Source organism: Ipomoea triloba, chromosome 3, assembly GCF_003576645.1.
Source record: "Ipomoea triloba cultivar NCNSP0323 chromosome 3, ASM357664v1".
Lineage (NCBI taxonomy): Eukaryota > Viridiplantae > Streptophyta > Magnoliopsida > Solanales > Convolvulaceae > Ipomoea > Ipomoea triloba.
The window spans coordinates 10,308,957-10,320,514 of record NC_044918.1 but is presented as its reverse complement, the minus strand read 5'-3'; the positions used below and the strand labels follow the sequence as shown (position 1 = coordinate 10,320,514).

At 32.7% G+C, this 11,558-nt stretch overlaps 1 protein-coding gene across 1 annotated transcript; it reads left to right on the top strand.

Annotated features, from left to right (window-relative positions):
* The first annotated feature begins 6,449 nt into the window (after nucleotides 1–6,449).
* LOC116012887 lies at nucleotides 6,450–8,718 on the top strand. Its single transcript, XM_031252559.1, has 6 exons — nucleotides 6,450–6,665; nucleotides 7,729–7,926; nucleotides 8,009–8,183; nucleotides 8,262–8,396; nucleotides 8,474–8,617; nucleotides 8,698–8,718. Exons 1-6 carry the CDS (start codon nucleotides 6,646–6,648, stop codon nucleotides 8,716–8,718), a joined length of 693 nt encoding a protein of 230 aa, XP_031108419.1. The 5' UTR covers nucleotides 6,450–6,645.
* Nucleotides 8,719–11,558: the final 2,840 nt, after the last annotated feature.

The following is an 11,558-nucleotide window of genomic DNA, read 5'->3' as shown; positions in this document are numbered from 1 at the left end:
AAAAAAAAAAAAAAAAAAAAAAAAAAAAAAAAAAAAAAAAAAAAAACTCTTCAGAACAACTGATAAGTATTCAACTGTTTTACTCTTAATAATATTTAGTAAATATATTATTACCGTATTTAACATAACTTTAATTTGTTTATTTTCTTTAATATTTTATTTTATAATTTTTAAATTTAAATTTTTATATCTAATCATATTTTTGATGTAGTTTACAAATAATTTAATTTTATATAGTAAAACTTGACTAAACTAAATAATTCAAAATATTAAATTGTAAATCCTTGAGGGACATATTACTTACCAATTATTTAATTGATATTATCTTGAATTTTCACGTAAAGTCTACTTATTTGTAGAAGATAATATATGTTTATTTATATTCATTCATGTTTCTAGAAAAATATAAATAAATTTATATTCATACATAATATTACCAATTATGCTATTATGTTATTACCTAATTAATATATATGTGTGTTTTCTACATGATATTATGTTATTATGTTAATACGTGAATATATAAACAATATTACCAATTAATAGATATTAGTTAATTTCCATTTTACATTTTTTTACCAAATAAGCTTTATTAATTATTTAACCAATAAATATTTAATTAATTGACTACAAAAGTTTGGGCAGGAAAATGAAATAGAGGGATTTTACTTTTATATATAGTATAGATTGTTGCTAGTTCTGCCCGTTTCATGTGTTATCTTTTTACCAACCCAAACTCATTCCAAAGAAGAAAGAGATTTTTTTTCTTATTTTCCCATGTTCCTTATTGAGTCTAGTATCAATATATCGAATTTTATTGAGTAATTCCTTGTCAATTAATACCAGTTGCTTGATAAATAATCACTGCCCGAAAATTCCCCAATTTTGTGTATTAAAAAATTTCAAAAAAATTCCTTTGTACCTTATTCTTTCGTGAAAACTTTTGTAGAAGTAGTACACTCATAATACTTGAAAAACCTGATAATTTACACTCAGAACCATTGGTTAATCTTTCCAAAAAATTTCTTAAAGTTACATCTAGATTCGGTGATTTCTTCATGAGATTGTTTTTGTGATTCTTTGTGCTAAAACTGTTTTAGCCCTTTTTACATTACAAATTAAAAACCATATACATATATTTCTACAAATTGAGATGTTTGTTTATTTTCCTTTCATAATATTTAATATCAAAATATTTTGTAGATTATGTCCTCCATTACCCGACATGAGTTTACAGAGCTCACTTTTGACGGTAACAATTATTTAACGTGGAAACTAGATGTCGAGATATATCTTGCATCAAAAGAGTTGAGTTAAACTATTGTTGCCTTCACATAGCACTGACACCCAGAAGGCGCAAGCACTTATTTTCCTACATCACCATTTAAACCACGATCTTAAAAATAAATATTTGACTGAAAAAGACCTCTAGTATTATGGACGTCGCTGTAGGATCATGTTGACCAACAATATTCCATAGTCCTTCCTCAGACACAATTTGACTGGCTTAATCTCATATTTCAGGATTTTAAGTCAGTAATTGATTATAATAGTACATAAAATTGTCTCTTAACTAAAACTTTGTAAGCAAATAGTTGAAGATAAAGATTTGACTTAAAAGACCATCTACTTTTCATGTGAGTAACCTTGTATTCTACCAGCAATATAGGGCAAAGAATTATGAAAAACATTCTAAGTTGATTTCTGCACTTCTTGTTACTGAAAAACATAATCAATAATTAATGAAGAACCACAATGCACGACTAACTGGGTTTGCACCGGTGCCTGAAGCACAAAATGTTACCCAGTCGAACAGCTTTAGGAAGAGTCGAGGAAAGGGTCATCGAAGAGGTCGTGGTAGGGGTCGTGGTCGTGGTAGAAATCAAAGTGACAACATCGAGCCTCAAGCCCATAATAGGAATCAAAATGATCAAGTTAGTCGGGGACAACTGAGCTCATCGAAGCATAACTCTGGCCAGAAGCAGGTTTGCTATTGATGTGGATGTGAAAGGCACTAGTCCTGCACGTTCTGCACACCAAGCCATTTTGTTAAAGCTTATCAACGAATGCAGAAGAGAAATGAGAAAGATGATAAACAACAGGTGAAGAATGAATTTCATCATACTACTTTGCCTGAAGCAAATGCAGTGTTAAATGTTGATAATGATGATCTTTTGCAATATGAACTTGAAAACTAGGGTGATCGTGAGTGATCATCCTATGATTGTTTCATGGACATTATCTATTTATTTATTTTTACAAACACTTTATTAGTCATTCCTTTCTTTTCGCATTAATATGTTTCATGTCATTTATTCAATTTATTTTAATAATGTATGAAGCTTTAATTATATTGATGTTATTATTGCAAGTTAATGATTAATTGGTTTAACAATCTATGTGATATGAGTGCTTATGTTGAATATTTGATTTGATTTTCAAATATTCTAATTAATGTGTTTATTTTAATGATTGGATTAGTTATTGATATTATTTTATTTTAATCGTTTAGAATTGCACATATTCTTGTTGTTTACTCAATGGGGATTGGATTTACACTATGTTTGGTGGATAGTGCAACCACCAATACTATTCTCACAAATATGAGGTTGTTTCATACTTTAACTAAGAAAAAAAATAATATTACACCTGTTGCTGGTGACGAGGTCCCTATAGTGTGCTCTAGTAGCAGTTGTTATATGGTGGACCACGGTCCACAAAGCATTGTGGACCGTGGTCCCAAAACGCCGCCGTTTCATTTACTAAATGAAACGGCGGCCGTTTACTCCGTCCCACTCTCCCACTTTGATATTATTATTATTATTATTTTTTTAATAAAATACGCAGAGAAAGAGAAAAGGCATCATTTGTCGTCTCCACTCTCCCACTTTCTTTTCGATCAAGCAAAAAACTTACCATCTTCTCCAAAAAGCAACAGTGCTCTTCACTTCTTCTGCCATTGTCGACCATTTTCATCGCCATTATCGACAAGCTTTCAACCATTGTTGCGGTCTAAAAGCTTCAAAACAGGTAAACATCTTGTTATATATCAAGCAAACACATTGTTATGTATCATGCATGAGCTAAGAGCTTATTTTCAGTTATTTTACATCCATTACAACGCATGCACTGAACTGAATTGAAAAAGAAACTAATGTTCTATCTAAAAGAAACTAGTGGTTTGTCTAATTGAAACTGTAGGTTTGTCAAAGAGAAACTGTATGTTTGTAAAAATATAAAAATTTAGATGATGTCCTGTTATGCCCTAAAAATTATTAAATGAAAATATACAGTATTTCAAAAGATACTGTATTGTTTTGGGAAAGAACCTACATTGTTCATAAAATGAATCTGACAAAGTGGAACTATAGTTTTTGCAATAAGAAACTATAGTGTTTTTCAAAAGAAACTGCAGTGTTTGGTAAAGGAAAGTGCTGTATTTTCAAAAAGAAACTATATTCTTTTTAAGTATATTGTTTCTCCATAATTCCTAAAAAGCTTAAATGAAACTATAGAGTAACTGAAATAATAATGTAAAAGCTTAAATGAAACTATAGAGTAACTGAAATAATAATGTAGTGTTCATGAACTGAAACTAAAAGGGTTTATTAAATAATGTAGTGTTCATGAACTGAAACTAAAAGGGTTTATTAACTATAACTGACAATGTGGTGACAAATATTCCACTGAAATTCCATTTGAAATTACAGCTAAATGAAAACGAAACTGTAGTGTTTTTCAAAAGAAACTGCAGTGTTTGTTAAAGGAAAGTGCTGTATTTTCAAAAAGAAACTATATTCTTTTTAAGTATATTGTTTCTCCATAATTCCTAAAAAGCTTAAATGAAACTATAGAGTAACTGAAATGATAATGTAGTGTTCATGAACTGAAACTAAAAGGGTTTATTAACTATAACTGACAATGTGGTGTCAAATATTCCACTGAAATTCCATTTGAAATTACAGCTAAATGAAAACGAAACTGTAGTGTTTTTCAAAAGAAACTGCAGTGTTTGGTAAAGGAAAGTGCTGTATTTTCAAAAAGAAACTATATTCTTTTTAAGTATATTGTTTCTCCATAATTCCTAAAAAGCTTAAATGAAACTATAGAGTAACTGAAATGATAATGTAGTGTTCATGAACTAAAACTAAAAGGGTTTGTTAACTATAACTGACAATGTGGTGTCAAATATTCCACTGAAATTCCATTTGAAATTACAGCTAAATGAAAACGAAACTGTAGTGTTTTTCAAAAGAAACTGCAGTGCTTGGTAAAGGAAAGTGCTGTATTTTCAAAAAAAAACTATATTCTTTTTAAGTATATTGTTTCTCTATAATTCCTAAAAAGCTTAAATGAAACTATAGAGTAACTGAAATGATAATGTAGTGTTCATGAACTGAAACTAAAAGGGTTTATTAACTATAACTGACAATGTGGTGTCAAATATTCCACTGAAATTCCATTTCAAATTACAGCTAAATGAAACGAAACTGTAGTGTTTTTCAAAAGAAACTGCAGTGTTTGGTAAAAGAAAGTGATGTATGTTCAAAAAGAAACTATATTCTTTTTAAGTATATTGTTTCTCCATAAGGCCTAAAAATCTTAAATGAAGCTATAGAGTAACTGAAATGATAATGTAGTTTTCATGAACTGAAACTGAAGGGTTTATTAACTAGAACTGACAATGTGGTGTCAAATATTCTACTGAAATTCCATTTGAAACTCCAGCTAAATGAAAAAGAAACTGCTCTGTTTTTCAAAAGTAACTGTAGTGTTTTGTAAAAGAAACTATAGTGTTTTGTAAAAGAAACTGTATGGTGTATCAGAACATGGGGGCTGTGTGACCAGAAAACTATGAAATCTATGAAAAGAAATTTATGAACTGTATGAACACAAAACACAAAACAATGAAATCTACCTGGTTATAATAATCATTGTTAATTTGTGACCTTGTTTGCAGAGCAGAAATGAAGAAGACAACAGCAACACAGAAAAAATCAAAAGAGGTCGATACAGCAACGGAAATGCCAGAGCAGCCAGAAACAAGGGGTACTAAAGCTGGTGCTAAGCGCAAGGCTCAAAAAAAAGACCTCCCAAAGCACCAAAAAACAAAAAAACCAAGAACAACTCCAGAAAAGTCATTGATTACAGACCTTGAATACCTGCAAACAAGGATGTCACCAAAGCACTTTAGGGAACTCTTGTCTTCACTAAACCCTGCACAGCAACAGGCAGTTCAGGACATCGGCTTTGGATCAATGCTAACATTGACCGTTTTTGATTGGGATAGTAGGTTAACAAGATACCTACTCGAGCAGTTTGATCCCTATAAATGCTCATTAGATTTACAGGGTGATCAGATGCGGATTTCTGCTGATGATGTCTATAGCACACTAGATCTCCCAAACGGACAATACCCTGTCATAGAAGGTACATCAGAAACTGAACCAGAAGAGTATGTTAATCTTCTGACTGAATGGAGGCACAAATGGGAAGTAACAAAGGGTTCACCACTCACGAGAAGCATGCCAGCGAAGATGATTGAACGAGGAAACAGTGGAGATTGGTTCAAGCGGGATTTTGTTATCATGTTGGTGTCCAGCCTACTCAAAGGGAACCAGAGCAGGAATGCAGCATACAAGGTCCTGTACTCACTGGCTGATGTTTCAAGAATTAAAGACTTGAACTGGTGCGAGTACACTTTCAAGTCTTTGATTGACTCTGCTGAATCTTGGAAAAAGAAGCCGAATGCATACTTCTGTGGCCCTGCACTGTTTCTGATGGTAACAATTTAAACCATATACTTATAATATTTCTCTTATTGTCCTGCATACTAGAACAATTAAATTTAACTTGTACTAACTAATATTCTTATTGTTTCAAACACAGTTCACATACCTTTAACTAATATTCTTATTGTTTCAAACACAGTTCACATACCTTGACCGTTTGGAATTCAAAGGGAAAAAGATACAAAGAATAGCTCCTGCAATAACATTATGGACTGAAGAGAAGGTAAAGGAAAGAATAAAGTCAGAAGTATTATCTGGACAATTTGGAAGGGGAAAGGTAATCCCACGATTTGAACGGAAAGAAGAACGTGTACATGAGAAGATTGATGAGAATGTCCAAGCTGAATTGTCTGATGAGTCTTTAAAGAAGGTCACTTCTGTCTTGAGGAAGATGGCTGACACAGTGGTTGAATTTGCTGAGGTAATGGCTGAGATTGGCAACACCAGGACTGGAGGTGGAATAATCAAGAGAACATTTGAAAATATTGCTGAAATGATCAACGGTGTGTCCTGTTCTCAACCTCCCCAACAACAAGGTCTGCTAGATGATGATGACATCTTCAATCAACCGAGCTTTCTTGATGCAGTCAGTGCTCTTGAGCAAGCATTCTTACAGACAAGGAAAAATTACCCAGCTCAGCCAGCATAGCCTACAACTTCACAGTCACAACAACACATTCAAACACCATCTTTTGACCTTGGAGTGCCCTCTCCTCAACCTGCTGCAGTGGAACAACCCCAAAATAAGATTGATTCTAATGAACTACGAAATATCGCAAGAGATCTTGAAGAAGATAGTGAGAATACCATTTCTGATGAACAACAGTTGGACACAACCCCAGCAGACAACACAATGAAAGAACTCTTTGATAGGTATGCTCAACCCTTTTATATATACACTAATTTTAACACATACTATTTTGCATGATATCAAAATGAAATTATAGTCTAACTTAAAGGATAGTGTAGTCTTAATGAAAAGACAGTGAAGTGTCTATAAAATGTAACTAAACAGCATGTCTAACATATTTATTCTATGTTGACAATTGAACATATAATTGAATAGAAATGATAGTGAGGTCATTATGAAAAGTAACTGCATTGTATGTTAACTGAAACTGACCAGCATGCCTACTCTATGTTGTATGAGATCTGATAGGAACTATAGTTGTAGTAAACAGAAAGTGAAGTGTTTGTGAAAAGAAACTACAGTGTATATAAACTGAAACTGACTAGCATGCCTACTCTATGTTGTATGAGACCTAATAGGAACTATATTTTTAATAAACTGATACTGAAGTGTTTGTGAAAAGAAACTGCAGTGTGTATCAACTGAAACTGAACAGCATGCCTACTCTATGTTGTATGAGATCTGATAGGAACTATAGTTGTAATAAACAGATAGTGAAGTGTTTGTGAAAAGAAACTACAGTGTATATAAACTGAAACTGACCAGCATGCCTACTCTATGTTGTATGAGACCTAATAGGAACTATATTTTTAATAAACTGATACTGAAGTGTTTGTGAAAAGAAACTGCAGTGTGTATCAACTGAAACTGAACAGCATGCCTACTCTATGTTGTATGAGATCTGATAGGAACTATAGTTGTAGTAAACAGAAAGTGAAGTGTTTGTGAAAAGAAACTACAGTGTATATAAACTGAAATTGACTAGCATGCCTACTCTATGTTGTATGAGACCTCATAGGAACTATATTTTTAATAAACTGATACTGAAGTGTTTGTGAAAAGAAACTGCAGTGTGTATCAACTGAAACTGAACAGCATGCCTACTCTATGTTGTGTGAGATCTGATAGGAAATATAGTTGTAATAAACAGATACTGAAGTGTTTGTGAAAAGAAACTATAGTGTATATAAACTGAAACTGACCAGCATGACTCACAGATTATATATTTGAACAATTAAACTGCAGTTTGATTGCTGAACCTGATGATGATGACCACTCTGAGCAAGTAGTGGCTGAAAGGACCCGAAGATTTAAAAATCTACCAATGAATCTGAGATCACCTTTTTGGACAAAGAACGATGAAATATTGAAGAAAGTCGGACCAAAAGAAAAGCTGATATCTGATTATGCCTTCCTTGACCCAACAGAAGAACGACCTTTGACGTATGAAAGACACAATTCTTATATTATTATCTCCATATTTTTGCCTAGCTAACTTAAATATCTATACATGCTCTTTTTGCAGTGAACAACTGTTTGAGTATGCTGGATATTACTTGAATAGAGAAACATTCCAGTCTATGAGAGCCGGAGAGCTAGAAAGTATTATTGTAGATGTTTGGTGTCTACGACTAAATCAGCTGGATCTCAACAGACGCCTAGATAAGCCCAAGCGAATATTCTTCTCAACCCAGGCTTTTGTAAGCAAACAACACTTTTTTTACATTATGCCTGATTTTTTTAATTAACATCCTATAACATAAAATAAATTTCTACAGCTCCAACTAGACAGCCCCACAAATTGGGAAAGGGATGAAAATACAGAACAAAGCTCCTACCAGACAGACTTTGAGCAGTGCTTAGACACTGAAATAAACAATGTCGGGAAGTTGGACATAAGTGATGCTCAACTGGTAAATAATGCCCTATGCAAAAAAAATATTGTACTTAGAATTAAACAAACTACTAACATTTTATTAATTGTTAACAGATTTTCTTTGGCATATTCCGGCATCATCACTTCTACATAATGTGCTACAATTTCACAACGTCAATGCTTGAAATCATTGACAACAGGCCCCTTCCAAAAGGAATGAGAATTCAACAAAAGTATGCTGACAGTCCAAAAGCACTGGTAAGTATTCTAATTACCTATTTCATTCAAAAAAATACTTTATTTTAATTTGATAAAGTGTCATATAGTCTTATATGTAGTTCATTATGAAAACTGTGTAAAAAGAACATATATTATTCATCAACTGATACTATAGTATATGTAAAAAGAAACTATAATGTATTTGAAAAGAAACTGTAGTGTATGATAAAGGAAACTGATATATATTCAAAATAATTCAATCAGACACTCTAATTATGAATATATGATGCATATCTAACTACTTTTGCAGAGCACTGCATTTTCGGAGTATTTGATGAAAAGAGGACATACCAGTCTAGCTGAGAGGATAACAAAACTGCCCGTGGAGCTGGTAAAAATGAATTGGAGAACAGCTGATAACAGGACTGATTGTGGATTGTATTGCATGCGCCACATGGAGACCTACATGGGCAATCCACAATGGAAATGTGGTTTTACTCCGAAAAACCCAAATGTAAGTTTACATCAAACTTTAATCATTTGTACTGCTCATTCAATTATAAAAATTTAAATAACAAACAATTAACACTAATGCAGGACCCATATTTGGCATCACTACGAGCATTGTACACATCAAGGATCATCATGATGCCCGTGAATGTTCACAAAGCAAATGTCATAAGGAATGCGGAAGAACACTTTATTGGAAAAAGTAACTATAGTGTCCGTGAAAGGAAAGTGTAGTGTTTACCAACGGATACTGTCAAATGTGAAAAAGAAATCACGTGTATCATTCAAAAAACTGTATACTACTTGAAATGATACTGATCTTTCAAAACGATGAAATCACATGGTTTATAAAATCGAACTAGCTGTATGAAAACACATGAATCGTAAAAAATATTCTGTTGTATTTTCAGAATGAAACTAAAGGCCTGACTAAAAGAAACTAGTGGTTTGTCTAAATGAAACTGTTGGTTTGTCAAAGAGAAACTGTATGTTTGTAAAAATATAACAGTTTAGATGATGTCCTGTTATGCCCGAAAAATTATTAAATGAAAATATAGAGTAATTCAAAAGATACTGTATTGCTTTGGGAAAGATCCTACATTGTTCATAAAATGAATCTGACAAAGTGGAACTATAGTGTTTGCAATAAGAAACTGTAATGTAATTTAAAAGAAACTACAGTGTTATGTAAAGGAAAGTGCAGTATTTTCAAAAAGAAACTATATTCTTTTTAAGTATATTGTTTCTCCATAATTCCTAAAAATCTTAAATGAAACTATAGAGTAACTGAAATGATAATGTAGGGTTCATGAACTGAAACTGAAGGGTTTATCAACTAGAACTAACAAATATTCCACTGCAATTCCATTTCAAACTCCAGCTAAATGACAAAGAAACTGTAGTGTTTTTCAAAAGTAACTGTAGTGTTTTGTAAAGGAAAGTGATGTATTTTCAAAAAGAAACTATATTCTTTTTAAGTACTTTCATTTGGATTAAAATGAACCAACTTTGAGCTACTACCACCAGACGGATGGACCAAATATCCACTGCCCACCATACTAGAAACAGACTCTCGCACAGATGATTGCACAGCAGCCTTTGTATTCAACTCGACATACTTTGAATAATTCTTTTGTCCTCTTGCATATTTGTACTTCTTTTCTATTGTGCTAATCAAACGTTTGTTGCGTTCACCTTTTGGCCTACTACGTGATGGATTTTGTATAACACCATCTGTGGTTTGTTCACCATCTTCAAAGAAAATAGGACCAATTTCAGCTTCAATCTTCATCTTGGCATTTTGAAAGGCATCTTCACATGCTTCCCGAGCTTTAGAATTGCCTTGACTAGATAAAACCAACCGCTGAAACTTTCTACCAATTTGTATAACCCAACCACCTGAAGCAACACCACAAACATTCTCTACTGTCCTGTCTTCAACAACCCTTTTAGTCCATCTTTTAAGAATATACTTATCAGGGATTGTTGCAACACAGTGAATATTTAAAATGCGAAGAGAATGAGAGCACAAAATACCCATCTCTGAAAACAACCTGCAACTACATGATATATCCAAGTCCTTAAAACTAAAACAAACCTCATGACGAATCAAATCAACATCAGGACGCCAAACATGATATTTCATTACCTCACCACTGACCCCCACCAAATCTTGATGGCATGAAGAACCTTTCAAGAACTGTTCTTCAAATAAAAAGTATATCTCAATAGTGTAAACTTCTCTAGCATGTGAAAGTAACTTCACGTAATTCATAGCCATTGATGGCAAACCTTGAGAACAGCGAACATCTTCACCACTCTCCCTGCTCCTCCACTCAGAAATCACACTAACGAATGAATTATAAAAATCACACAATCCAGCTGTTTTTGAAAGTCTTCTAGAAATTGAATGATTAGTAGACTCACTCCTTTGCGAGGATAAAATACCACCAGAGAAATACTGTTTGCTAAAAGCAGGACACCACTTCTCCCTAATATTATATAATCTATCTAACCAAACATTCTTATCAATATTATACTCAGTCACCATCCTGAAAAAATATAACATAAGAGATAAATTGTAGGATCAAAAAAGACAAAACAAAAATTTCATTGTAAATAGAGAGGGTGTGGGGTATGCAAAATAGGATCTACAAGTAATAAACAAAAACAAACTGAAAATTCGAAACTAAATATATAAATAAATAAATAAACATTGACATGCTATCATTTTGTCAACCCCCAAATATCATTCTCTCTTAACAGTACTATCATTTCATAAACAAAGCCAACTCATACAATGTATGGGGGGGGGGGGACATAAAAACACAAACACTGACACAGTATCCTTTCATCAAAACAGCAGTTTCATTCACTCAAGCCTGCATTGTCCTTCTATAAATAAAACAAAATCATTCCAACTACAGTAGAAAACAAATATAGTAAAAACTGCATACTATCATTTGATCAA

Bases quoted from the DNA above. Each gene is read 5' to 3' on its own strand.
- LOC116012887 (XM_031252559.1), top strand. From the start codon at position 6,646: ATGAAAGAACTCTTTGATAG. The intron at 6,666-7,728 runs GTATGCTCAACC...ATTAAACTGCAG, and splicing joins ATGAAAGAACTCTTTGATAG to TTTGATTGCTGAACCTGATG. The intron at 8,184-8,261 runs GTAAGCAAACAA...AAATTTCTACAG, and splicing joins TCTTCTCAACCCAGGCTTTT to CTCCAACTAGACAGCCCCAC.